We start from the raw sequence: 26,819 nt of genomic DNA, 5'->3' as shown, positions 1-26,819 counted from the left end.
GCTGCTCCACAGCAACTGAAAGGCAAATCAACAAGCAGTGCTTGTAGCCAGTTCTTGTTCTTTGGCCAAATGGAAGTGGATGCCAATGTGGATCCTAAGAGAGTATAGAAAGAGACAGAGCGACGAAGAGAAAGAGAGAGAGAGAGAGAGTTTGAGGGAGAGTGTGCGTTGGCTGATATCTGGCTGATAAGCTCCTTCATTAGCTACTGTGATCGGCGCTCCCCTCGGCCTGAGCATGATGATGATCGTGAGTTGCTCCCACTGATATTTGTGCATCTCGTACACGTTACCAGCTGATAAGATGCAGAGTTTTGATACTCTGAGTGCCTTGGCGGAAGTTGAACTCATTAGGAATTCAGTCCACGCACCGTATGTGGCACCTGTTGCACTGCCAGGAGGGGAAATAAGTACATACATATGTACATATATTCTATGCATGTGTATGTGTGTGATTTTATTTAAAAGAGTTTCAAACATTTACTTAATCTCAACGCATCGTCTCACTCTGTCTGCATCACTGTTTATTTTTCATTTTTCATTTAATTTTTTTGTGTTTGCTATCTTTTTCTTGTTTTCCTTGCTTTGCCACTGCCTGTACCAGAAAGGTGTGGAACTTGGCTAATATCTGGTGCTAGCTCCACATTTTGATGGATCTAAAACGTAAACGTAAATGTAAATGTAAGGCAAGTGCGTGTAAATTACGTGTCGAATTGGATTTTTACGTATCAACAAACACCCCAAAACTATGCATAAGCTTTATTTTATTTGAAAACAGCACAAATTAATCAATTGTTCGTGCAATAATCCAATCCCAAATTATTATTATTAATATAATTATAGCCAGGACAAGTGCATGTTGGGAGAAAATAAAAGTCACAGTTCTTACACATTTTAATACTTTTTTATTTATTAATTTTAAATGTTTAAATACCTAAAACTATAAATATGATGCTATTGTAAATGAATATCCATTTTAGGAATCTTTCGGCGAAAAGAGTGTAATAAATATGGAAAGCTTAAACCGAACAATAAACGAAAGGAATGCTGGGATGTTTAGGGAGGACAGTCACTGGAAACTGGGAACTGGAGTAAGAGTAAAATAAATATAAGGGCCGCGATGGCGACTACCTTCGGCTTACACACTAACAACCCCGAGTCGTAGAGGAATCACATGGCCTGGGCTCCCGTGATGCGGACGCTGGGGCCGCTCTATCTATATTCCCGCAAAGCGACGGACACAAAACCGCAGAACTCTTCCGCGGACACGTGCAGTCTTCCAATTCAGTTTGTGCCCCTAATCCAAGGGCGGGCCGAGAGTCCGTGCACTACGCATTGTCGTTGGCCATCACCTTGTTGATCCAGGGCACAAAGCGCTGGATGTTCGTGTAGACGCCCGGCAGGTGCTCCCGTCCGCAGCCGATTCCCCAGGAGACCAGGCCGATCAGCGTCTTGCGGCCATCCATGGTGAGGGTGAGCGGTCCACCCGAGTCGCCCTGGCAGGAGTCCCGGCCACCCTCCTTGTAGCCGGCGCACAGAAACACCTGGAATGGGAGGCCAAAGTTAGACAAATTGCCATGGGAGGAGTGGAGTCAATTCTCACATCGTGGATGGCCTCGCGGCGTCCTGCAGCGCGGAACCAGCGCTGACAGCGATCATTGGAGATGACCTCCACATCCACTTCCTGCAGCACCGACGGCACCGTACTCTGTCCGTGCCGCGTCCGACCCCATCCCGCCACGGTGGCCATTTTGCCGGTCAACTTGGTCGATGCCGGCGGCAGGCAAACGGGAATGATGTGCTGCTTGTAGACCACATTATGGTCCAGCCGTATCAGAGCCACGTCGTTCTTGAAGTCCGCCGGATTGTAGTGGGGATGCACCTCCTTCCGCTCAATGCCGTACTCCTCGTGGTTCAGTCGCTCCTCCTGCGCCCGCACATCCCACTCGCCCAGCCGTATCTTCATGTTCGAGTTGGTGGTGCTGCAAATAAGAATCGCGATTAGACTTCAAATAAATTGTTGGCTAAGCGTGTCAGCTGCACTTACGTGGCCACACAGTGGGCGGCGGTGACCACCCAACGGTTTGAGATCAGTGCGCCGCCGCAGCTCAGCTTTCGGGTGAGGAAACCGCTCTTGATCAGTGCCACCTGCCAGGGATGCGAGCCGAATCCCGTGGAGTGGCCGCCCACGATGCGATTGGAGCGGGTGTACACCTCACCACAGCCTGCGAACGAGAGAAAGATGCAAATCCATTAATGGGCAAGTCTGGGAAAGTTCCTTTTCGCTCAAAGAAAATACTTTAAAAGTGAGAGAAAGATTCAGATAGAAAACCAAATAAATCTACTACAGTGAGTGGTGTGCTGAGAGTGAGTGTGCTGGTGCAGCTTAAAGGAAAATCGTTTTCAGAGAGACACAGAGAGATAGAGAGAGGTACGATGGATTGGTACCCGGCACTGGTCGATAACTGGACTCGTGATATCCTCCACCATTCTGATACTCATCGGCCGCCTCGCCCGCATTCAGATCCAGTACATTGCCCACCGCAAAGGCCTGGGCATTGGGCAACAGCTCGTGTGGTGGCGACTGCGACTGCTGCGGCCCTGCCGACGAGTCCAATGGTGATGGCCCATCGGCGTCGAAGAAGCTGTCCAGATGATTGGTGATGCCATTGATGGATCCCAAAGGGCCTGTCTCGTGCTCCCAGTTATTCAGCGTGGGCGAAGGACGATGGTTGGAGCCACTGCCGCCAGGCTTGTAGGGATTGGCGGCGCTGTATAGCGTTGGTCGCTTGGTGCTGTAGTAATTGTTGCTGCTGCTGCTGCTGGGGAAGGAGGGCCGGCCGACTGATGCGGAGGAGGATGTGGATGAGGCCGTCGATAGGCCGTTGCCACTGCCGATGTGGTGGTGCTGGTGGTGGTGGTGCTGCTGCTGTTGCGTCTGTGGCTGTGGCTTGTTTGCGTTCGGCGACATATCGGGGTAAATGTCATGCAAGTGTATTATGTCACCTGTGTGAGAATCATGATTCAGGACAATGATGAGGCTGTCTTTTTTCGAGGTGTGCAAATGGCGTTGTCTGTGTGTGTGTGTGTTCGTGTGTGTTTTTCGGCTGGGTCAAAGACGCAGCCAGACTTTCCCTTCAATTGCTGCGGTGACAGTCACCAAGTCGGGCCATCCAATCATCATAAAACCAAGACACCGATTATGTCACTTGGCCAACCAAAAAGATGTCCCAGAGGCGACTCTGGGCCTTGCCAATGGCTGAGTGTCTGAGACAATCGCTGAGCCGGACGGACACTTAGTGGCTGTGACTGTGAGTTTTGGGTTTGCTTCGCCCGTAATTCAAACAAATCCAAAAGTCACTTGGGGCCCAGAGACAGAATTTTGGCCCCGTCGTCTTGACTTGACTTGATTAACACTTTCTTTGGGGCTGGATCTGGTTTTCGACCCGTCTATGGCGTAACTTTTGCGCTGTGATTTTTCCCACATTTGAAAGCAAACAAATAATAAAACTGAGCACCAAACTCTGCAGGAGGGGTGGGACAAGGGGCCTTTTTGGGGTATGTCTGAGCAAAATTGAAACAAAAGAAAGAAAACAAAAATTTCACTTTTAAATGCGAAAACGTTCACCTTCGTTTATTTCCGCAAGTGACTTTTGCCTATTTCGGGTTGGTATTTTCCACTCTTTTTTATGTTTTTGTGCTTTTTGGCTTTGTCATTGTCGCCTTGCGTCTTGGGAAAACTTTACACTTGGCCAACGACCAACCACAAAGGCCCCAGAAATTAAAGAAAGTCACACAGAACCCGCTTCTTTATGGGCTTCAATGGAATTTTTGGCTTAAATTGCGGTAAAAGTAAAAGGTAAGGTGAGGAAAAAGACTGCGATGGAAGGGAAACAGCAACAATTTTCCACCAAGAATTATTTATAATCATGTTGTAATGTAATGATGTTGATGTTGCTGCTGGGGATGGCTTGCATTCATGAACACACAAAGAAATAATTAAAAAATTAACGAAATCCGAACTTATGCAAGACGAAGTTCGTATACCCTTACACACACGACAATCAGTTTAGCGTTGATGTTCTTTTGCTAGGATTTTCGTTAGTTCATTTTGACCCATGATTGATCTTATAGGCATAACAAAAGCAAAAGCAAAACTTGAGATCCACTAAGAAAATTGTATGTGGATAAGCATGATGTTTACCAGCTAGACAGAACCGATTGTTCCTTATGCCCAAAATAATAATAAAGAGTGTACCCCTCAAAGAGTATGAATAGGAAAACAAAACCAAAAAAACCCAAAAAATAAAGAAGCAGTTGGTAAACTAGAAAATTAAACAGAGCACAACAAAATGGCAGCGGAGAAGCAACAAAATTGGTTAGCTTTATGCGTGTGTGGCATAATACATATATACATGTGTACATATAGACAAGTAACTATTATTCTTACTACTGTTGGCTGTTGCTGCATTAGTAATTGGTTTCAATACGATTACAAGTACAATTACGATTACGATATAAGTAACCAATGCACTTGATGATGGCTGCACCAGCTGATCCACAAACAAGCGATTATTCCGCACAATTCGAATTTAGGAATGTGAATGGAAATGACTGGAATATTCAATTAAATTTCTTTTTATTCCAAAATCTAACTATATATTTATGTTCTTCTCATTTCCTTTCCGTTCATTTCCGTTCTATAAGCTGCGCAAGTAAAAGCTTGCCACGAGATGTGTGTATACGTAATTTCCTCGAACAATTGCCTGCCTATTGGGGGTTTTCCTGAGATGATCTAACTTGAAGATCACTTCTTCATCACTTACGTTGCATGCCGCACTCATCTGCCAGCTGTATGCCCCTGGGCGGGCACTTGGGGTAAGTGTGTGATCTGTTTGCCTGTGCCTGTGCCCATGCCTGTGCCTGTGTTTTGTTTTCGGAGCGAGCAATTTGTTGTCATTTTCGAAATGCAAGCTAATTTATAGCGCTATTATGCGAATCCGAATTGCATAACTTCTCGAAGCGCAGCAATTTGCAATCGGGCAATGCAGGAGCATGAGCATGGCAGCGCTCTGCAGGGTGCCAGGGGAAAGCAGGAGGCCAAATGTCTTTCAGAAAATGTTTACCCTGATTGGCGAGGGCCTACGGGTGGGTGAAGGGTCTTGTCACTCTACTTACTTGTATTGTTTACTGGAGCGGCGTGCGGACTCTCCTCGGCATCGAGGTCTTTGTCCACACAACACGACCAGATCATGCCGCCAGAGCACAGATCCAGGGGCTTGCCGCCGCCCAAGACACATGAGATGGACAGGCCGCACTCGAACTTGTGGCCACGAAAGCGGCACGATTGCGGTATCACTGCACAGACACATCGGTTGGCGGCCAGAAAGAGAAAGATAAAGAGAGGGGGAGACGTGGAAAATGAAATTAGTCTCTGGACGTTGGAAGTCTCAGGCGAGGGTAATCTAATCGTAAGTCAAGTCGTTTCAAATTGTCTTTGGCCAAGTACTTCGGGATAGCATTTCCATTACGCTGTTCTCGCCATAATAGCCGGTGCCGCTGCGTCGGGAGAGGGCGTCCAGTATGAGCATGTCATGCTCCTGCTGGGCACTCGGATAGCCAAGTCCGGAGACCCCGGCCAGTGCACAGCCAGCACAAACCACACCGACCAAGAGCCGCAGCCAGGTGTCCTTCGAGTGCCTAGGCAGTGACATTCCAGTAGGATAGGTGGATGGATGGATGGATGAACTTTCACTCTTTCACTTTCGCTTTTTCCCAGACTTTTATGATCTGGAGTTGTCTTCGGATCGCTCCGATCCTGCCACTAGGCTGTTTCGATAGCTAAGGATTTCACTTTTATTTTCATTTAACTTTAACGGGCGCTTTCTTGGGGCCCACGCATGCGCAACGATGCCGCACGAAAAAAGAAAACTCTTGAGCTAGCTCTGCTTTGCTTTTCCACCACAGCCGAACCGTCTTGATTTAGGCTTTACGCATGCGCACACACTCCACTCCACTCCAGTCCAGTTCAGTTCAGTCTACTCCACTCCACTTCACTCCACTGCGATAATACAGCAAACAATGGGCAACCGCGCGTCGGGAAAATCAGCTCAGAACTAAGCCAAGCTTTTGCGGCGGCCAAAGCACGAGCCTGCTGCCAGATGCCAATGCCGAGCCGAAGCAACCAACCACCTCTCCACATAGCCCCAAACATTTCGGCATTTCACTCGGCTCTGCCAGTGGGAAAGAGAGAGTAGAGAGTGGAGCAGTGGTGCAACATTTTGATGTTGTTGCTGCTGTGGTTTTTGGCGCTAACAACATGTTGCTGGGTTTGGCTTGGCTTTGGCCAAGGTTTCGCTTACATAAAAGTCAGCCAAAATAATCTATAATCTGTGGTGTTTGCTGCTTAGTGTTTGGTACTTGCTGCTTGGGAAACTGGCCGACTCATGCCGCCGAATGAGTTGGTTGTTAGTGGCCAAAACACTTTCGAATGCGGCGAGTGTGCAATTGCAGTTAATTGCAGTTGATTTTCCTGTCTCCACGGTATATCGGCACGGCATCTGGAAACACTTTTGCTCTTGCTCATATTACATATCCGAGACGAGTCGAGTGGAGTCGATTCAATTCGATCCGCTCCAATCCAATGCAGCTGCCATTGAACTTGTGCAGCAATCAGGTATCCCGCATCTGTCTTTATATGTGTGCAGTTTATATGGAGCTCAGTGTGCGATTGTTATTTATAATATTTCGCCATTCACAATTATCCAAAATGCGGGGCTTTCTTTCTTTCTTTCCGAGCCTCAAGGTGTGTATTTTGTGGCTTATCTTACTCGTATGTTAATGTGTAATCATTGCCAGCTGTTGCTGCCATCGCGGCTAATTGGTTTTCCTGTATGTCTTTTGGAAAGTCCAATTAGGCGAAATGATTCATGGTCATTCAGTCAGTCTGTGGCGGGATTTGTTGGGTGTCGGTGCGATGGACGGTGCCATCGCCAAGAACGGAATGTGTGCACTTTCGCTTGGACGCTTGGTCCATTTTCCACTGGCTCTTTGTCTCTTTGTATCTCTGTCGCTGAGTCATCGCCCGAACTTGACATGGTATCGATAGCGGAGGTGGATGTGGTAAGCGGAACAGCGAAGATCAAGGTTACACCGTGCCGGACCAGGCATCGTGTCGCGTGTTAACCAATATGCAAATTGTGCAAGACAAGGCGAAAGACTTAGGCAACGAACCCGATCTCGTATATGGCCTGGCACTGCCATACTTATGTTGATACTTACAATCCAGCTCATCGAAGAACTTGGCCTGCTTTGGCAATTCCTTGTCGATTGCCTGCTTTAGCTCCGCCGGAATCACCTCATTGTAGACGGAATTGTAGCTGCTTTGGGCAGCGGAAACACTCTCAAGCAGCAGCAGCAGCAGCAACAGCATCAGCAGGGGCAACAGGGGCGTGTGCAGACCCAGGCACAGGCGCATTTTGCAATACTTTCGTTGTTGGTTTTCTCGTTTTTAAGTTTTCCTCTTTTTTTTTTTGCTTGTTTCTGTCACTGATTTCTGCAATTGTATTTCACTAATTCACGTAGCGGCGCGAGTTTTTTGATTGAATAATCGCGTCTCGTTTGCATCGCCCAGGTTCAGGCCCGTTTCGTTTCGTTTCGTTTCGATCCGTCCCGTCCCTGAAGTGGATCGAAATGTCACTCTCTCTCTTTCTTTCTCTCCCACTCAGTGAGTATTTTTATACATATTTGCTGGACACCTTTTTCACATATTTTTTGTGTGGATTTTGCGATCGATGCATGCAGCCAGACGCCGTTCGCGAACAGTTTGCCTTTGAGTCAAAACACTTAATAAACAGTTGGCTGACAAATTCAAAATCAAAATGCCATCAACACCGTGGCTGGAGCTGGAGCTGGGGCTGGGGCTCCGACGAGCGGCTATTGAGTAATAGTAACGGCAAGAGAGCAAGAGAGAGAGAGTCAGAGCGGCGGAGACAGCGAGAGTCAGAGAGGCAGGCCAGACCGACGGTGAGGCAGTGAGAGGCGCGTTTCGAAAACGAAAGTGAAAAGAAGAAGAGCGAGCCACAAGCTCAGAGTGTAACTGTTTTATATATTGCATTTCTGTCACACAATTAATCTGAAGAATCGAAATATGAATACCCAAACCAAGTTCCTCACTTGCAAGCTTTAAAAATCGTTGTGTAAATAGTATAAGGGCATCTCTTGCCACCTTTTTTCTTTCAGTGTGGCAGTTGCATGTTGCCAGGCACTGAATAGCCCCACTGTCCTCCCTTGGCTCCAAACATACACACGCACATACATTCGGTACACAAAAAACACAAAGAGGAAGTCAAGTTGTCCCCCAACAAATTCGAGTGCTTAGCAAAACCAACAATTTCCGAACCAAAATTGCTGCTGGGAAATCCCACAGACACACACACACACACACCACCCGCGTACATTTCAACCGCGGAGTGATTCCAACTTTAAAGCATCGAGATACCGAGTTCATGGCGAGCAGTAAGACGATGGTCAATAATTATAATTATTGGCCAAAGTCACGGAATCAATGACACAAATTCGCGTTTTTTGTGTCACCGACACCCCTCCAGTCGTCTCAGCCTCACAGTGACTCGTGCAACGTGCCACAAAACTATGCATACATGGGGCAATTCGAGTGGGAGACATAGTTTAATGAGTTTAATTTGTTTAATGTTCAAATTAAGGGCTCCTGGGCTGGGGGAATGGAGAAATGTGGGATGCGGAATTGTGACATTTGTGGCACTACACCAAATAGGCCACAACCAGTGACATAACCGGGGCTCCACGTACCCCTACCCAACTTACGGCACAAGCAGTTTTCTCTTTTGGCTTTGGCTTTGGCTTCCATTGGGCTGTCCCAATGGGTGGCGGCGTTCAAGGTCGGTTGTCGTTCCACTGCGGCCCAGAAACCCGTCGTCCCTCCAAAACGGGAAACGCTTGTAATTGCACATAATTGAATACGTTTCATAAAACTAATAAATATTTGTGTCCCGTTTAGAGTTTCGTGGCTTTGGATTGCGCATATCCATTTATCCATTTATAGTCTTATCCATTGTCCAATGCTACGAACCGTCAAATAATGCTATTTCTGCATTACCGCTGTCTGCCTGTGGCGGAATACACCTAGAAGATGCTCGAAGAAGTTCCAAGTAAAGCTTGGCCAGCGAGGCTCCTGCTGCTGCGATGATGTGAAGACTATGAGCCAATAATAACAATGACCTCCGGGATGATTAACTTACCTTGCCGATGATCATTTCTATGCAAAACTTAAATGAAATTTCATAATTTACAAAAATTCAGATACAATTCTTAGTCGTTTATTCGCCATAAGAACGGCATCCGCTTACTTTGCTCCGAAATATTCTGTGTTTCCATTCGTTTCACTATAATTGTAGCAGCAGCAAAGGCGCCACGGTGTGTGCAAAGCTGGGTTAGCGTGTGGCTCCCGAGGGGTGAACGGGGTTTCCGGTGTAAGCGTTAGTTTTCATGGGAATCGCAAGTGCTCTCCCAGCTGGTAAATTTTGTGTTCAATATGTACTATATAAGGCAGTCGCTTGCTTAGGCCCTTTCATTAAGTTAGAGAGGTTTTAACTGTCTTGTCTCCTGTCTCTCTGCAGTCATGATTATCCTGAAGTACAGCGTCATCCTTACATTGGTGGTCGTTTCCGGCCTGAACTCTCTAGTGTATATAGGTGACGAAGCAAAGAGAATTTGGGTGCCTGGAAGGCATACCTATGGGTATGGTTGGATCCCTGGATACTATAAAAAAAGCCAAACTCACTGCACTCTTACAAATGATTCTGTGGGCAACATAACTGTGGCTATTGGGTATCAAAAGCAGAGCTCTGTTTATTGTGGGTTGTATGGCTGTGTAGAGAATGACGACAAAAACGCAGGAGCAATGTATTTGTAGTAAGTATCTCCACAAATATTCTTTTCAGGTTAATTGTGAATTGAAAATCGATATATTAATTTCAGTTGCCAATTGCCAGTAACTTTCGCGGAGTGTGATAACGATGGAATAAACACGCAAGTAGACTATCCTGAATGCTGCTGGCAATGCGTCAAATTTAAAAAGTGTACTTGACGAGCTGATTGTCGGATTGTCAGATTTCAATTATAAATTTATGCAATTGAATACACCAAAGAAAATATAGTAAATAGATATACTGCCAAAAAAAACATCAAAGCAAACAAAAATAAAAAACATCCAATAATGCGGTGCTTTTTCCATGCATTGTTGTGTTCCAAGCTCCAATATCCACACTAAAGTAACAAACTCCTCCTGCTTTCATGCAACATTTTGAATTTTTAACGGGATTCAATTTGTTTTCAAACGAGAAACAGTGTGCCAAGAGAGCATGCACTTTCTCCACTTTGGTCATACTGGGCACAGAGCGAAATGTATGGCACTTTCTGTCGCAAGAAAATTTTGCGCATCTGATTTGCAAGGACGTATTTTTGCTGGCTTTCCTTAATTTCTCTTTTTATCAATTATTTACCACAGAAAATGTTGTCTTTAAAAATACTGAAAACAAGAAAAGTCTTAAAATACCAAAATAAATATTTAAAAATGCTTTATGAGGGGTACTCCTGATATCGATTTAGATGTGGCCTTGCATGCTGAAGGCGCCTCTTCAAATTCAAAATTTATTAAAACAAATAAAGTATCATAATGAAATGAAATACAAGAATAAAATGGAACACGCAGTTGAAAATTATTTTTTTAAAACGTAAAATGAACATTAGTACGCCGTCGAATTGGTACGGTACGGTACTCTGTGACTACTTTGAGAAGCTCGTCAGCTGGCCAGTTACTACCAAAAGCACAGTGGCCGCACAGTGCCGCACACAGTCGTTGGCGGTAACGCGTTGCTTTCGGTTCGGTTACGGCACATAAGCGGTTAACACTTCCACAGATAAGTATACGCACGGAGCTAGGAGTGATTTTGAACGTTTTTAAATAGGAATTTTAGGTTAGTGCGTGCTTTGACAAACGAGTTTTAAGCTATTCGCGATAAATGGTGTTTTGTGCTCGCCTCTGGCATGTTCTATGCACAACAACAGCCACTGCAATAACAAAAACAACAACAACATGTGCAGCTTTTTGGGAATGGAATGGCATGCAATATGCAAATGTGTAGATCCACTCCCAGTCCACTCCCCGCCACGCCACTCTGCTGAAAGTGAAGTTCAACCTGAAAACTTACACAAAACTGCCACACCCACTGCCAATATGTGAGAGGAATCTTCGATTCTCTCATTAAAAGATCTCATGCTAATTGGAAAACCACTTGTTTCAAGTTTACTAGTATTGCGCTCATAAAAATACCTAAGATGCTCGGCGGGTACCTTTAGCGAAGAGTGTGTGAGCGAGAGACTCGCGCAAAAATAAATATGGAAAGAAAAAAACTGTGTCTGTGTCGGTTGTTTCTGTTATTTCTTTCTACCTGAACTATGTCGCATGTACGCCAGCATGTACGGGCTAACCGGTTCCCCAACAATGTGTGAATGATACGATGCTGTGTGAGAGCTGCTCGCTCTGCCTGGGAAGGTGTGTGAGATCACAGACCCCCGCTGCATACACAGAGCCGAACCACAAGCCATTTCAATGGCACACAACTTTGTGCAACGCAATTCTTCTAATACAATGGAAAAGTAGTAATTAATTAAACAACTTTTTTATGCGAGAGAGTGTAAAAATAAGACCTGTTGCGATCCATTGTCAAGTGAGTGATGTCAGGCGTTGCGCCTGCGCAGTCCCCAAGAGTTGGTGATGTAAACAGGGGATCGGATCAGTTCGGATCGGATCGACGAAGACGGGGCGAAGGTATAGGCAATGAAACGAAATGGAATGGAATTCAAGAGAGCACAAGACGCTGAAAACGGTGAAAAGCAAGTACCTGGAAAGAGGGCGTGCAGCAGTCTTTATCTCTGGACGTGACGCTGGCCACCAGAAATTGGCACACTTGTGTGTTTGGGGTTTCCTTTATGCAACCCAAACTCAACTCCGTTGATTAATCAACTGTGACACTCGCTCTCTATCCCCCGTACTATTATATACATACATATATGTTGCAATTAACGACACATCCATACACATCCATTGCTTTTTGCTTTACTTTTGTGTGTGCGTCTGTCAAGTTACAAGTTTTCCTTGAATGCTCTTTTGCCATGTACATGATTTACTCTCCATGATGTCATCTAATTGCCAGTTTATGTATGCGCATACATCAAATCAGAATCGGAATATTAGAGGTCGGTCTGTTCTCAGCCAGTTCCACACGTGTGACATAGTTTTAGCGCACATGTTCAGCTCTCAGTGCTCAACTTAAGAACTGTAAGCTGCCGCCTCTAATTTGTGTTTCAATCTGAATCATACGCATAAACAATAGATTATTGATTCTGGACTTGTATCAACCTCCTGATCGAAATAAATTGAAGTCAATGGCCCTGACATGGCCGATGATACCCATCGAGGAGCCAACTGACACATGCCACTTTAATTTTCTATCCTGCACGGACAAGCATACGCAAACACACAGAAAATGTTGATCAATCTGCCAGGAATAGAATGCATGGAATATTTATGTGCCTCCTCGAAACTGTAGCTCTAGCCCCATGCCGAAAGCTCCTTCTCGTTGGGTTTTTGTAGTTCCCGGAAAAGCCAACAACGGGCAAATGTTAACCCAGTTTACTCAATTCGTGGCACGCGATGTCCGGTTAAGATTGCCCTGCAATGACCAGCAATTGCCATGGCAAAGGAAAACTCATAGCCCACCTTGACCGGTCCCATTACAACCCACAGGCCTAGCATGGATGGGTTCAATAGCTTGGCGTGTGGTACAAAATTTCTCAGAACGGGGAACTTCGAAACCCCCACACCAACTTTTGTATGGCCTGACTCGAAAGAAACATAGCCAGATAGAGGCACAAATATGTCTTGTATTGATTAGAATGACCAGAAATCTAATCATAGATTATAAAACTTAACGACACACTTGACACAGCAATCCAGAACATTCAGAGGGGGGGCACAAATGAAATCCAAATCATCCAAATTGGTTTTTTGCTGCTACAAATTTCGATCTTTAAATATTGATCAAAGCCATTAGAGTGGTGCTGTCAAAAGCAGATCCTAATGCTTCTCCGCATACAGCAAATGTGGAACTTGCATACTCGTGTGGACTCGTACACTGCCAGCATTCAAATTGCGATTATTTTAAAACTGGCTCTGTAACAAGGGAACAGCAACCTCTATTGAGTTGCGGGCACGGCACATTTATACATATTATTGTTATATACAAATGCAAATGCATATGTACACATGTACAATATGCATGATAGAGTCAAGTGCTCGGTCCCACATAATGGCTCATTGTTTTTCGTGTATTTGTTGTGGAAAAGTCGCTAATCAGTTTGGTCTCACGTTCACAAAACAAAAACTTAACAACCAGCCCAAGTCAAGCCAGGCCAAGTCGTAGCCGCAGCCGTGGCTCCGTTGTCCGCGCTTGGGAGCTAGGGGGCCATTGGCTATATGATGTGGCAAAACACTTATTAATGTGCCAAGAATTTAATGGAAAGCATTTATTGTTATGGCTTGGGCCGTTTTGAGGCCAGGTGAAATTTACTGTTTTCACTTTACCTTCCACCGAATGACGACAACAACGACAACGAACGCGGTGGTGGCCCTAGCGCCAAAGCTTATCGTACCATTAAGGGTCTAGGTCTGGGCCTGTGGTGAATGTTGTTTCCTAGCTAAATCATTCACCATCGATAACTTTGACTTTCAAGGTTCGAACGCATACAAATGTGAAGGCTCATATATGGCATATACAAAAAATAACCCAAAAATAAGATCTAAACAATGACTGTCGAGATACATAAAGTCGAGCGAGGCTTGGGGCGGGCTTCAATTAGCATTTTTCTGACATTTCAAAGAAAGGCAGTCGAATTAATTTCACAAAAATAAAAACGCATTTACAGCCAGGCATATATGTATTTACACGTAGTATATACAGAGATATATGTACATATGCATGTATAATGAAAAGGTAAACACTTCAAGGTTAATCGCAAATGATTTTGAATTCAAGTTCAATTCGCGCATTCTTGTTATTTCAAGGGGGGGAGCGGCACAAATCAGAGTGGGATTGGGATATACATACAGACAACAAATGCTGCTGGGCTGGTTAGATCGTTGTTCGCCTTCGCCTTTGCCATGAATCATTCATTCATCAGTATGCCGATCATGCTGGCACATGGGAAAATCCACAATATACATACAATTTTGAATGCTGCGCTCGTTTCACTCCCATGGCGCCGCTCGCTTACTTCCTCATGGATCTGGCTTGTAATTCCCCCCCCCCGCAAACGACGTGACCACAAGCGAAAGCAAAAGTCATTCATGTTCTGAGTCATTCTCGGGGGAACTGACCTCGATAATGTGGCTATGAGGCTCTGGCTCTGCCACCCAATCGCAAAAAAGGAAAAAAAACCGCCATAAATCCGCCTGACAATTGTCGGCCACTAAAAATAATTAAGTAATTTGCTTAAGCGTATTAAACGCTTAATTTATTACACCGCTCGCTTTACCATTAATCGCTTACTCGATTTACTGTACTATATAGTGTGCTTGACGTATACGCAGCAGTGCCTGACGAGCAACACAATGATAAGCATTGAGTGGCCAACAAACTGAAAGCTAAATGGTGTTAAACGATATGTTGGCCCTATCTCAATATAGCACAATCTGTGGCCAGATATCGCTACCGTCTGCCATTAGTAATTATGCGATGCTTGTACTTATAATGTGCATAAATTTGATTTATGCTGAAACACTCACAGATCACTCATGGATTTATTGGAATTCTTTTAGACACGAACTGAGGGATGAATGTGCTTATGCCTGAATATGCAATAACCTCTCAAGGGCGTAATCTTCTGTCTATTCGTGAACTATTAAGCTTAATCGACAAAGAACTTTCAAGCTTTATCGTCTATCTATTATGGGAACCTTTTCCGCAGTATATTGGCCAATTTGTATATGGTACTTGAGGCCCCACTCTAAACTGGTACTTCGTTGATAGTGCCTCATTGAGTAGCGTCATACGGAGAGATAGTTAGATAGATAGTTATCATCAAGGGTGTCGATACACAACCAGATAAACATTCGCAATTCCTCGGTGGCTGCCTGGTGGCTGGTTCACTGGAAACGTGCCATCCGATAAGCAGGAGGCGACATTGTTTGCCAAAGTTGGCAGTGCAATTATTTATGCCATGGTAATTAAACATTCGCCAAATGATAGAAATAGAAATGGAAATGAAAATGCTGGTAGTCAGCGGCGGCAGTGGCAGTGGAGCAGCGTGTGGCGGGGTGCAGACGGAAGCCTGGACACGGTTCGGTTCGCTTCTGATTACTGAAAAGCGAGGCGAACGAACGTCTTGTCTGATTATGATTCTGACTCACATTGTCTGCTCGACAGGTGCTCTCGAAGATGACGTTGACGGTGCGGATGGTGCGGAGAGCGCGCAAGGGAGTCGGCTGGAGGGCGCTGGCGATGACGATGTCGCTGCTGGTGATGGCCACATGGCTGGAGCCCAGCCAGAGCTTGCCGCAAGGTGCACCGGAAACGGTGTGCGACACAATGCTGCCGTTCCATTCGGGTGGCAGTGTGCTGCCCCAGAACAGCGTCTCCCCCTTCAGCGTGGAGACCTCCGCCTCGACGGTGGGCCAGGGCCAGACGGTGCGCGTGGATGTGACGGGTGTGCCGGAGGGTCTGACCTTCGGCGGCTTCATGGTGCAGGCCCGCAACCGCAATCCACCCCACCAGATCGTCGGCCAGTTCAGCCCGGCCCGCGACGGCACCGTCAAGCTAATGAACTGCGAGAACTCCGTGAACAACTCGGCGACGCACAGCAATGCCGGCGCCAAGCCGCAGGTCTACCTGGAGTGGCAGTCTCCGGTGGACTTCCTCGGCCAGGTGGTCTTCAAGTGAGTATGGAGAGCCTCTGGAGAAGCCACTACTCTAACCCTTCATCCGCAGTGCCACGATTGCCCAATCGTACAGCGAGTTCTGGGTGGGCGTGCCCTCCAATCCTGTGCAGATTGTGAGGCGTGACCTGGGCGCCGTGCCACTGCCCACAGCCGGTCCACAGCCCGCCTTTGGTGCGGCTCTACCCACCACTCGAGCTCCCTATGTGCCGCCCAACTATGTGGCGCCCACCGCTGTGGCAGCCACCGCCGATCCCTTCTACAACGGCTGCGGCGTGAGCAAGAACTGCTTCGGCTTTCCGGATGGCTGTGTGAACACCAAGACCTGCAACTCCATTGCCGCCGTGACCGTGCGCGGGGACATCTACGAGTTCGAGATCCAGTCTGGCAGGGGCAGCAATGCTGCCTACGTGGCTGTTGGTCTCTCAGACGACGCCAAGATGGGTGAGGACCTGTCCACCGAGTGTGTGCCCGAGAACGGGCGTGTCACCTTGTACTCCTCCTACACCTCGGCCACTCCCTATGCCGCCGTCCGAACCAGCGTGGTACGTTGTGGGACATTCCCCTGCTAATCTTACATTTGCTAATGGGTTTGTCATCCCGTTTTTGCAGCCCCAGAACTCGGCTCGACTGCTGAATGCCTCGATTGTGGACGGCGTAATCTACTGCAGGGTGGAGCGCGATCCCGTGACTGTGGTAAAGGGACGCACCTTCGACCTGAGAAGGCAACAGTACCATCTGCTCGTGGCCTCCGGCAGCAGCCTGAAGGAAAACAGTGTGGGCTACCACGACATTGGCCGCCTGCCCACGGGCAAGGCCATCAACCTGGCCGAAGTGCAGGACCTGAGTGGCTCCAGCAATCTGCTCGTGCAGCTGCATGGCGCCTTCATGATCGCCGCCTGGATCGGCACCACCTCGCTGGGCATCATCTTTGCCCGCTACTTCAAGCAGACGTGGGTGGGCAGCCAGAGCTGCGGCAAGGATCAGTGGTTCGCGTGGCATCGCCTGCTCATGGTCACCACCTGGTCGCTGACAATAGCCGCCTACATCCTCATCTGGGTGGAGCTGAAGCGGGCCGTCTGGCATGCCCACTCCATCATTGGCCTCATCACCGTCATACTCTGCTTCCTCCAGCCCATTGGTGCTCTGTTCCGGCCCGGACCCAACGACAAGAAGCGGCCGTACTTCAACTGGGGCCACTGGTTGGGCGGCAATCTGGCGCACATTCTCGGCAGTAAGTTCTCCACGCAGAATCCTGGTTGAATCTTCCAGCAATCTTCATCTTTTGCCTCTTGCCCTTGCAGTTGTGACAATCTTCTTCTCGGTGAAGCTGCCCAAGGCTGAGCTGCCCGAATGGATGGATTGGATTCTGGTCGGCTTCGTGGTGGTCCATGTCCTCGTCCACCTGATATTCTCTGTAAGTAGAGCGGCCGAGTCCCCCGGGTGATTGTGTGTACCCCTTTCATTTGACCCCCGAGTGTATATAGCGTAGAGTTGAGCCAGATTTCTGTTGAGATCTTGGTACCCCTGCATCACCTGCCTGCCTGTACAGAGATTCTAGTTGTGTCCCTAAACGCTCATCCATCTGCTACTAATTCATACGTCATCCATCGTCCCACAAGAGCAGCGTGACTATGTCCATTAATGTGTAGATTGGCTTGTGCTTGAATCATTGGCAGATCACGGGCATGGCCTCGGAGCGGCACCTCAGCCAGCGGGCGAACACCTTCCAGATGGGCGAAATGTCGCCGCATCATCAACAGCACGCCATGCGCAATGGCATGAGCATGGAGCGCAAAATGGATGCACCGGTAGGTCGAACTACTTTCAGTAATTTCCCAACAATTATTCACTATTTGGATGTCTCTTTCAGTATGGTGCCATGCGCAAGGGACTGCTGGGAGTCTATGGCGTGGTCCTGGTTCTGTTTGTTGTGGTGCTAATTCTTCTGGTGGTGCTGGCACCCATTGAACAATTTCTGGGCAAGTCCTAGACTCATGAATCTGGATTGGAAGACGTAGCCTAAGACAGTGTTTACCCCCCTACCAACCCTTCCTCCTTTGCTCTCTAAGCCATCCCTTTTCGATGGCTTCCGATACTCGTAACGATCTTGTGTGCTCATTGTTTAACCCCCCACCACCACCCCTGATTACTGATTCATCTCTCCCCTTTACTGTTTACCACATATATATATATTTATATATATGTATATGTATGTGTTTGTATGTGTTTTGTTTTGTGTGTGTCATTAGGCGCAAAGTGTCATCTGGGGTAGCAGAGCGTTCAGTACATGTTATATAATTTATTATTAATAAAAGTAAAACAAGCCAACATAAATGCATTAAATTTGTTTATATTCCCCGTTTTTCTTCTCTAATCAACTCTCACGTGGTATGCAAGTGCCATTGGGCGCTGCTGCAGCTGCTGCTGGGGCATGTATCGCTGGTTGTATCTGGTTGCGCTTTCTTCTATTTATATATATATATATTTCATGTATGTACGAGTATACTATATATATGTATATATATATATATAGTTTGTAAAAACCATTACAATTATTTGGAGCTTTAGATATATATGTGTATGTGTGTGTGTTTGTGTGTGTGTACGCTGTTGTGTCTACTTTCTGGGGCTCCACTAAAATTATCATCCTTAACTGATAGATCTCTACAATTTCCAAATATTAATGCATCATCAACTAAACCGAAACTCATAAAGGAAACTCTAAACTCGGAACGGAACGCAACGGAATCATCGCTCCTCCAGGATGACCGTCTCCTGCGGTGACATTTTGAGCGTCTCCAGGGTTTGGCTAGATTCGATGGCTGTCAGATCGCGACGCGGCCAACTGCTGATCAGTTTGTACTCTTCGATGAGGAACCCATTGGCGGTCACATAGTTGAGTAGATCCTGCACGCATTCCAAAAGAGATTTTCCCAAGATGAGTGGCTTTTGATCAAGAGAAGGAGATGCTCCCGCCGCTTACCTGCAAGTTGTTTTGAGTGTAGAATCTCCGCTCTAGAAAATCGCCCGTGGGCTTTCGTACACGTATCTTGCAAATGCTTGCTTCCTGCTCGCCAGGCTCCTGAGGTAGCGATTGTTCGGCCTGCCAAGCAGAGTTTATGTTAATAAAATTCTTTAACCACTAATTGACAGCAACTTACGACTAATCGTATGGACTCGCGCCTGGCGTTCTCCTCAGCTCGCTCCGACTCAATGCGCTTACGTTCGGCTGCCTGAGCGGCCGCCTTTTGACTCTTTGCTGCCTCTTTGGCCATGTCCGCCTGGAGGGTTTCCTCATAGGCCATGTCCTGCTCGGCCTTTACCTGGTGGCGAGCCGCTCGTTCGTCCTCCTGCCGTATCTCAACCTGGAGCTGCTCCTCGTACATTGCGGTTGTCTCAATCAGCCTCGTTAGCAAGTCATCTAGACCAATGTTGCCTACAAAGTAAAGATATGCATATAAAAAACAGACTTGCAGCACTGTGGGTTGCCGTACCATGAATCACAGAGAGAACCTCGCAGTTGCTGCCCAATTGCCGGCTCTTTCCCACTAGCATAATGGCCGGAAGCTTGTCTAGCTTTATGTTTCTAGCCGTGAGTGAGGCGTTGCTGCTGATACGAGCCGTCAGCAAGGAGAGAAACCTGCAAATGCCATAGATTTGTAGAGTATACATTTTTGTATGGGAATGGGGAGGTCGTTACATGTCCTTGTTGCTCTCGTAGGTCATGTCCCAGCCGAAGAGCACAAACTTTTCCTTTAAAGTCTGAATTATGCTCTCTGCCTTCATCAGATGATCACAGAACACATTCGTGAGTATGCTCTCGCCGTGATGTAAGTAAATGGCCAAGAGTTTGCGCTGCAATTAAACAGAATGATAAATAAACTTCCTTTTTGGGGAATAGTTGAGGGGCTGGCTCACCTCTTTGGCAGGCTTGTGGCACGCCAGCTGCAAGGCACTCTCTAAGCTGCCGACAAAGAACTCAGGATAGGGCTCCCCAAAGCGTGACTGGTAATTTTCCACAAACTGGGTGGAGCCGGTCGTCTCATCATCCGTATTGTTTGGTACTACAAAAGCGGACATTTTTAGTAACAGCAAATTATAATGCAAAAGCATTTTCGATCTTCCTTACTTAGATGTCTGTTGAGCGGTTGAACGGGCGGCGAATCTGTAAATATGTACTCAGCGGTGTTGAAGTCTGTGGCATCCTCAAACTCATCCGCTGAGCTCTCGCTGTCGAGAGTCACAACATCGAATGTGTTGCTCGCCGAATTGGAATTCGTCTGTGGGTTCTCGCCGTCGAGAGCCGCATTGGAATTTGATTGAGCGCGTTCCGCAAGGTTCCGTAAAACGAATCGGTGATTTAGCTCAATGCCCGATTCCTGAAACGATCATGAGAGATTATTATAGTTCAGAGGGTGGATAGCAAGAGGAACTTACCGCCAAGGTTGTATCATTAGTACAACCACTGGGCCAGCCAGTCCATTCTTGATGTCTCACTGGTATCTCTTTTACGTAGTAGACATTCGTTTTAACCTCTAGGATGGTTGTCCGCCCGGATACGTTCATTGTGAAGGTTCCCTCCGGCTCGTACAATATCTTGATGGTGAAATCCTTATCCAATCGCTGCGGCACCTCATCGCTAAAAGAAAAGACATAGAACGGACATGTAATACAGTTTTAATATCATTATTCTAGCATCTGCTTACGGCTCTGTGTCCATGAAACCATCTTCGGTTAGGTCAATCAGAATCAGCTCGTTCTCCGGTGACAAATCTAAATTGCAAATCTGTGTTCCCCCTATCTGGGCATCGCTGGCTTTAGCTGGCGGCCAGCCGCATATGCTCTGGCGGCACACTGGCACATTGGTCACATCGAAAATTTTGCGTTTCAGTTGATCTGAAAGAAGCGGGTCCAGAAGAGAGGATTGATTACATTCGATGGCAGCGTGCAGGTGCGCGAGGTACATACCAATCGTGGCTGTTGGGGGCAATCGTACTTGGAACAGCGTCTGGTTGAAGTTGATGTTGAAATTCATGCCGTTCTGGTTGTTGTTCTGGCTGGAGGGATCCAAGTTAATGCTCGACGTCAGCTGGGCTAGCAAATGTGACGCTACAGTAGAATTGTACTTATGTGATGGCATTCGTGTATATGCAAACACAATCACTGTCTAAACTCACTGGGATATCGGTGACGCTGGTTCTGGTTGTGGTTGTGCATGGCCGTGGCAAAGAAGCTGGAGGCGCTGGCGTTCGATGGCCCTGGCAGCTCATCGTAGCTGGGTGGCCTGAAGCCGTTTGTGTTTGATTGCGCTCCTGGCTGCACTGGATCCGGGAGTGCTGGCAGCGGTGCTAGCACGGGATTGGACAGCGGCGCATCGTCATGTGGCATGACACGGCTCAGGGCATCCTGCAGCAGACAAGCAGACAAAGCAGTAACGCCAACGCAATTGAATTTACGCATGTGCGAAGACCGAGACAAAGACGCCTGTGACGTTGCAGAACTTACCATAAGATTCCAGTTGACAGCCTCCAGGTGGGAGAAGGCCTCACCGACATCGTCGATGCCAGTTATGTTCTGCGAATGCCATGAAAGGGGGAAGCTTGCATTAAAATCTTGAGCAAACCACAGAAAAATATCCGACACAACGTCACCCACACACTGCGAACACACAGCAGCACACACGCATCGAAAATGTGCGCATAAAAGAATCACAGAAGTTTCTGGTGTTTCTGTTGGGGACGTGGGCAGAGCACTTTACCTGGAAACTGGCCAGGGTCTCGTCCTTGTTCTCCGACATTAGAAACGCTTGCGACTCGAGCTGTTTAACTGTTTAAATTATTTTTAAGATTTAAAATTTTCACTACAAAAAATTACACAAAGAAAAAGTGACACTCCAGTGTGACCAATTTCGGCATAGACGAAACGCAGTAAGGTATTTTGCGCTCAAGCGGATGTTATCGTTCACAGCGTTGTTGCTGCCTTCTCTAATAAATTCAAACTGATTGGCGCGAAAAAACACTGAAGGGACGCTGGCAATCTGTATATATTTTGGATTAACTGATTAACTTCTGAACGTTCCCTGTTCCATCGGATGGCTAATAAAATCAATAACCGTGCAGCAGCAGAAGATACCAGAATCCTTTCATCAGCGTAATGTATTCGGTTTTAAATTGTGATTAATATGAGAAACTTAATATTGTGTACCAGTGGGACAACGACAGATCCCGCAGTACTCGATGACGCCCACGCACAGCGGCCAGAACAAATGTGATACGATTAATCTTCATAAGGGGAGTGAAATCAAAGACGAGAGGCGATGTGATTTCGATGTGGCCGGGACCCAGTTTGGCATAGATGAATCCTGTCCTTACAGCTGACAACATGTTGCTTGCTGCGCTGAAGCTCGGCCTGGTTTTGGCTGCAATTAGTGGGTGTTGCATGCAACCAGCACCGCTTCCGCAGAGCGACACGGATCGCGAGCAGGAGTTGCCGCAGCGCATCTACGGGCTGCTCGACAAAATGTCCTGCGGCCGGAAGCTTAATGCGAGCGCCACATTCGCCCTGCTCCTGGCCGAGTTCCTGATAAAACGTGAGCCTAATGAGCCGTGCATGTGCGATAGAGATGACAGATGTCCCCCACGTAAACAATGCGAATTTATGAATATTTATCGTTGGCAGAGAAACTGCGCTACGTGGCGCCCACTCGCTTCGAGAGGCAGCTCTACTATCATCTGCTGCACAGGATGGAGCACATCAAGAGCCGCTCGGTGGAGGCAGCGGCAACGGGCATCGAAAGACAAAGTAAGAAGCGTGAATGAGACGCATGAATATCCGACATTGAAATGTTTCTTCCAGTTCTGGAGAGTGCCTTTAAGAGGAACGTCCTGCTGCTGCCGCCATCGGTGCGGTATGGCCAATTGAATGCCAATGGAGAGTACGAGCAGCTGGCGGCCATATATGGAAATGTGGTCAACGAGGGCCAACCCAATAGAACGCAATCAGGTGAGCTGCAAGGGAACTCGGAACTCGCAGTAATGACCAAATCCCTCCCCCTGTAGATCTCTGCATGAGGGAGATTGTGGAGCGCGACTTGAGCGACTGTAAGCTAGCCTCCCACGAGTGCCTGGAGCTGCTGACCAGCGATGCACCCACCTATGGCTACCAGAGGACTCATCAGTATGTATATCCCTCAATGGCTGAACCCAGACCTTGCCCCCATTCCGACATTTCAGGGTACTGCTGCTGTACATGCTGCAGCATCACGTGTGTGCCCCCCATTTGAGCCCTCCGCAGGTGTACGAGCTGCTTGCCAAGAGCCATTGCAATGAGGTGGAACGCGAGCAGAACGCCATAAGGAGCCTGGGGCTGCCCGAGCAGTATCGAGATTTATATTTGGAGCAAGGTGAGCCCGGCTTATCTGCCACTTGTATCTGCATTTATGTACACGAGTACGAGTCCCCTTCCATTCTGCCACGACAGCAACAATTTGCGGCCTCTTTGGCTACAATGAGTTTTTGAACTGGCGCAATGTGATGGAAATTGGCAGCTGGTTCGAGGATGAGGCTCATGACGTTGACAAGTCCCACGATAGTCAGCATATAAACGATCTGGCCTTGGTATTCTATATAAATGCAATGTTGCTGTTGCACTAAGCACGCCACTAGCAGCAACCAAACCCTATCCTCAACCCCCTGCTGCTTGCTGATTGCTTCTGCTTGATAAGTTAATAAAGTGCCGCTTATGGCTTACTGCTTGATGGTTGTGCTCGCGTCAAACTCTGGTTGTAAGTCTAGTTAATATCTGTGTATGTGTGTAAGTATTTATGGGTATGTATGTATGTGGTTGGGTGGCATGCGCCATGTGGATTGTAGAGTGGAGTGGATGGGGAAGGAAACGACATTTGTAATGTGACACATTACTTGCGCTTGGCTGCTCAACTGATGGATATGCAGCCGTGACAACAACGAAAACGGCGACAACACTTTCCATTACAAAATGCTAGCATTGAAGTGGAATACTAATATTTGCCCTGACATACTCGAAAACATGGAAGCCAGAGGCATACGACGGGTCGGTTCGGGCACGGTTCGGGGTCGTTTGGGGTCTCTGACTGGATATTAATGCCTCATTTGCTGCAGCTCGGAGACGGGGCAGGCAGAATGCAACGACTGCACTCCCTAAGCCTTCAACAAAGGACATGGACAGACACACACACACACACAGAGACACACAGAGACACATGTGTCGTCTCCTTTAGGACTGGGGCGCATTGTCGAGGGCCATGAATAGCGTTTGGTCATTAGTAACGACGACTTGTCAATGCAACAACAACGGCAACAACAATGGCGAAAACAAGCCGCCCCGCCACACACACTTGGCTGGTCTCGGTTACCAAGGGGATGGTTGGAGGCGTGGGAGTGGAAGGTGGCATTGGGATAGGGATAAGGCCATGCCCTCGTCTGGCCTGGTCTGGCCTGTCCTGGAGTGGACATTCCTGCCCCTTTTCTCGTGCATATGTATGTATGCATATTGCTTTCCTTTTGGTGTTGTTCATTTTCATTTCTTTCAACCGCTTTCGGTCATTGGCGACCCCCTTGTCATCGTGGCATCGTATCATGGAGCTGGCAAACAACCCTCGCAACCTGATCAGCTGTCGCCGCTGACTTACTGCCCATTGCACGACAGAACACTCACACTCAATGGCTGCGCCAACGCTCATCCTACCACCAGGTCATCCCGTCCCCCTGTCAGCCGCCTGTCTTCAGTCTCATGTTGTTTTTGTTCATGCCGCCTGTCGTTGAGTTCATTATGGGCTTATGTCCTTTAAAGTGTATGTTACTCTCTGTAGGTGTTGATTGGGCTGTTAAGTTGATGGTAGCGGCAACAACCAGCTGTTGTTTAACAGTGAACAGCGCAAGTTACATCAATTCAAGGTGAGGAATGGCCACAAAGAGCTCAACGGATAGCTGCGTTTGATAACTATACACTAACTATATATAGGAGTGTCACACCTTGCATACATGTACCTTCCACTCCATTCCTCTCTCACCGACTCTGCCCACGAAAGCTCTCTCACCATTCTTGTTGTTGTGTGCCCGGAATGTTTTTGTCAGCGCATGCGCTTGCAATCGAATAGAGAGAGGGAGTGCGAGAGTGGCCATACCTGAGAGAGAAAGTTCCAGAGAGTCCATTGAGGGCTGTCAGGTGTACGGTAAATGTTAAATGCGATACGACTTAGCTGAATATATTTTCATTAATTGCATCTCAGTTTATTTGCTGCAAGTGCGTACAGAATTGTTCTTAAACTTTCTCAAAATGTATTTACATTTTTAAGCCCTATCCAAACATTAGCAGTCCCTGGCAACCCTATTAGCTCCAATAGGCAGCACAGAATTGAATTCGCGCTTCTTTCCATGCCCGGATAATCGTCCAACCGTCAGCACAGGAAGCTCTCTCCCGCGCTAATGCTTTAGCTCTCAGCCCTGTTACCTTCCCATGCGGTTTTATATTTTGTTTGACTTCTGACTGCTTTATGCTCTCTCCAGTTTTCTCTCTCACTCTCTCTTTAGTCCAACTGCCACAGTTGGGCAGCACACTGATTCCGTTTTGCAATTTTGCTGGCTCTGGCCTCTCCGTCGTTTCAATTGCCTTCGATACGCTCAGAAGTCTCCCGTCAATTAGAGTGTAAAAACGTTACGCTCCACAACATAACGGTATAATAAAACGAAACAAAACGCAGCGCCGCCGTCATCAGAGACATCCGTTCGCAGGATACAACCAAAATAATACATATACATACATAAAGCAACAGCAACATCAACAGCAATAACTCTACAAACAACGACGCACTTGACAACGAAACGTAAAAGAAAACTTAACCAAACGTGGAAGTTCTATATAATTTATTTAGAATACATATCTAGTACATATGTATGCGAAAACTCAAGGTTTTCGCCACCAATTGAGGATTCACAAGTGCAATGTGAAAGTCAGTTTTATACGAGAGCTGAATGTGCCCCTGTGTGTTTGAGTGTGTGCGCGGGTGAGTGAGTGTTAGAAAGTCTGTGTAAGTGGGAGCGTGTGTAAATGTAAATACCACGAAAATCGCTGAAAGCCGAAAAATAAAAGCAGAGCAAGAAGCAGACTAGAAGGAGGCAGAAATCTACGAGGACGTCGGAGCACGTAGGTGGGACGGCACTGTAAGCGGAGACGGTGCGCGCTGGCAGAGTAACGGAACTTGGCCAGCAAGAGCAACAGAAACAGAATCAGAAACAGAAACAGAGCGAGTAAGTACCGTTATTGTTGTATGTAGTTTACAGTTCCAGGGAACGTAAAATAATGGAAATTTATGTGGCCTGGGGCGAGGGGCAGCAAAGGGAAAGTGGCTCCACTTCAAGTGGGGCCAAGTGCTCACCCACACCCAATCCCCCACACTCACACCCAGAAACACAGAGTCGAGTTGAACTTTAGTTGTTGTAATTATGGGTCAAACTAAAGTTACGCTCGATGCTGATGATAATAGTGATGGCTATGATGATGAACGGGAGCATAATGCTGCTTTTGATGTTGATAATTAATAGTTCATTCACATCTCGGAGCAGCTGAAAAGTCTATGGGAGTTCCCCTTTTTCAGAGTTACAAGAATTCCCTTTGGTGTTTGCTCTCTTCCACCCTCCCCAAACACACTGCCACACTCCAGTACACCCACACGCAGACGTCACGTTCGACTCCCACTCTTGCTTGGTGTATGTGTGTGTGTGTCTGCTTTTGTTTTAGTCCTTAGGTC

At 47.2% G+C, this 26,819-nt stretch overlaps 4 protein-coding genes across 11 annotated transcripts; 2 read left to right on the top strand and 2 right to left on the bottom strand.

Moving 5' to 3' along the window:
• Positions 1–1,077: 1,077 nt before the first annotated feature.
• Positions 1,078–7,651, bottom strand: LOC117891109 (serine proteinase stubble). 4 transcript variants are annotated; one of them, XM_034796302.1, is made up of 6 exons: positions 7,279–7,651; positions 5,176–5,355; positions 2,446–3,003; positions 2,045–2,222; positions 1,601–1,979; positions 1,078–1,541 (listed from the first exon to the last, which is right to left on the bottom strand). In XM_034796302.1, the coding sequence occupies exons 1-6, from the start codon at positions 7,472–7,474 to the stop codon at positions 1,326–1,328; spliced, it is 1,707 nt and encodes a 568-aa protein (XP_034652193.1). In that variant the 5' UTR covers positions 7,475–7,651; the 3' UTR covers positions 1,078–1,325. The 4 variants fall into 4 exon arrangements, with proteins under 4 accessions (XP_034652193.1, XP_034652192.1, XP_034652195.1 ...); XM_034796301.1 differs by lacking the exon at positions 7,279–7,651 and adding an exon at positions 5,507–5,949; XM_034796304.1 differs by lacking the exon at positions 2,446–3,003 and having other exon boundaries at positions 7,279–7,644.
• A 3,218-nt stretch (positions 7,652–10,869) lies between these two features.
• Positions 10,870–18,367, top strand: LOC117890061 (putative ferric-chelate reductase 1 homolog). 4 transcript variants are annotated; one of them, XM_034794695.1, is made up of 7 exons: positions 10,870–11,012; positions 15,522–16,030; positions 16,083–16,575; positions 16,643–17,264; positions 17,335–17,447; positions 17,683–17,841; positions 17,904–18,367. In XM_034794695.1, exons 2-7 carry the CDS (start codon positions 15,534–15,536, stop codon positions 18,021–18,023), a joined length of 2,004 nt encoding a protein of 667 aa, XP_034650586.1. In that variant the 5' UTR covers positions 10,870–11,012; positions 15,522–15,533; the 3' UTR covers positions 18,024–18,367. The 4 variants fall into 4 exon arrangements, with proteins under 4 accessions (XP_034650586.1, XP_034650590.1, XP_034650587.1 ...); XM_034794699.1 differs by lacking the exon at positions 10,870–11,012 and adding an exon at positions 15,301–15,318; XM_034794696.1 differs by lacking the exon at positions 10,870–11,012 and adding an exon at positions 15,424–15,440.
• LOC117890060 (FAS-associated factor 1) lies at positions 18,364–21,946 on the bottom strand. Of its 2 annotated transcripts, none has more exons than XM_034794693.1 (13): positions 21,792–21,946; positions 21,539–21,607; positions 21,211–21,439; positions 21,002–21,142; positions 20,740–20,929; positions 20,471–20,672; positions 20,163–20,412; positions 19,952–20,097; positions 19,734–19,888; positions 19,528–19,673; positions 19,195–19,469; positions 19,017–19,136; positions 18,364–18,940 (listed from the first exon to the last, which is right to left on the bottom strand). In XM_034794693.1, the coding sequence occupies exons 1-13, from the start codon at positions 21,828–21,830 to the stop codon at positions 18,782–18,784; spliced, it is 2,121 nt and encodes a 706-aa protein (XP_034650584.1). In that variant the 5' UTR covers positions 21,831–21,946; the 3' UTR covers positions 18,364–18,781. The 2 variants fall into 2 exon arrangements, with proteins under 2 accessions (XP_034650584.1, XP_034650585.1); XM_034794694.1 differs by having other exon boundaries at positions 21,002–21,127.
• Positions 21,947–22,245: 299 nt separating this feature from the next.
• Positions 22,246–23,776, top strand: LOC117890062. Its single transcript, XM_034794700.1, has 6 exons — positions 22,246–22,622; positions 22,712–22,834; positions 22,889–23,035; positions 23,092–23,209; positions 23,266–23,435; positions 23,513–23,776. Exons 1-6 carry the CDS (start codon positions 22,388–22,390, stop codon positions 23,683–23,685), a joined length of 966 nt encoding a protein of 321 aa, XP_034650591.1. The 5' UTR covers positions 22,246–22,387; the 3' UTR covers positions 23,686–23,776.
• Positions 23,777–26,819: the final 3,043 nt, after the last annotated feature.

Source organism: Drosophila subobscura, chromosome E (assembly GCF_008121235.1).
Source record: "Drosophila subobscura isolate 14011-0131.10 chromosome E, UCBerk_Dsub_1.0, whole genome shotgun sequence".
Classification (NCBI taxonomy): Eukaryota; Metazoa; Arthropoda; class Insecta; order Diptera; family Drosophilidae; genus Drosophila; species Drosophila subobscura.
Note: the sequence above shows the minus strand (reverse complement) of the source record. Positions and strands in the feature narration are given on the sequence as shown.

Bases quoted from the DNA above. Each gene is read 5' to 3' on its own strand.
- LOC117890062 (XM_034794700.1), top strand. From the start codon at position 22,388: ATGAATCCTGTCCTTACAGCTGACAACATGTTGCTTGCTGCGCTGAAG. The intron at 23,036-23,091 runs GTGAGCTGCAAG...CTCCCCCTGTAG, and splicing joins ACCCAATAGAACGCAATCAG to ATCTCTGCATGAGGGAGATT. The intron at 23,436-23,512 runs GTGAGCCCGGCT...CTGCCACGACAG, and splicing joins AGATTTATATTTGGAGCAAG to CAACAATTTGCGGCCTCTTT.
- LOC117890060 (XM_034794693.1), bottom strand. From the start codon at position 21,830: ATGTCGGAGAACAAGGACGAGACCCTGGCCAGTTTCCAG. The intron at 20,098-20,162 runs GTAAGGAAGATC...CCGCTTTTGTAG, and splicing joins ACCGCTCAACAGACATCTAA to TACCAAACAATACGGATGAT. The intron at 18,941-19,016 runs GTAAGCGGCGGG...GAATGCGTGCAG, and splicing joins ACACTCAAAACAACTTGCAG to GATCTACTCAACTATGTGAC.
- LOC117890061 (XM_034794699.1), top strand. The intron at 17,265-17,334 runs GTAAGTTCTCCA...TTGCCCTTGCAG, and splicing joins TCTGGCGCACATTCTCGGCA to TTGTGACAATCTTCTTCTCG. The intron at 17,448-17,682 runs GTAAGTAGAGCG...ATTAATGTGTAG, and splicing joins TCGTCCACCTGATATTCTCT to ATTGGCTTGTGCTTGAATCA.
- LOC117891109 (XM_034796301.1), bottom strand. From the start codon at position 5,711: ATGTCACTGCCTAGGCACTCGAAGGACACCTGGCTGCGGCTCTTGGTC. The intron at 5,356-5,506 runs GTACTTGGCCAA...GTGTCTGTGCAG, and splicing joins AATGGAAATGCTATCCCGAA to TGATACCGCAATCGTGCCGC. The intron at 2,223-2,445 runs GTACCAATCCAT...TCTCGTTCGCAG, and splicing joins CAGTTATCGACCAGTGCCGG to GCTGTGGTGAGGTGTACACC.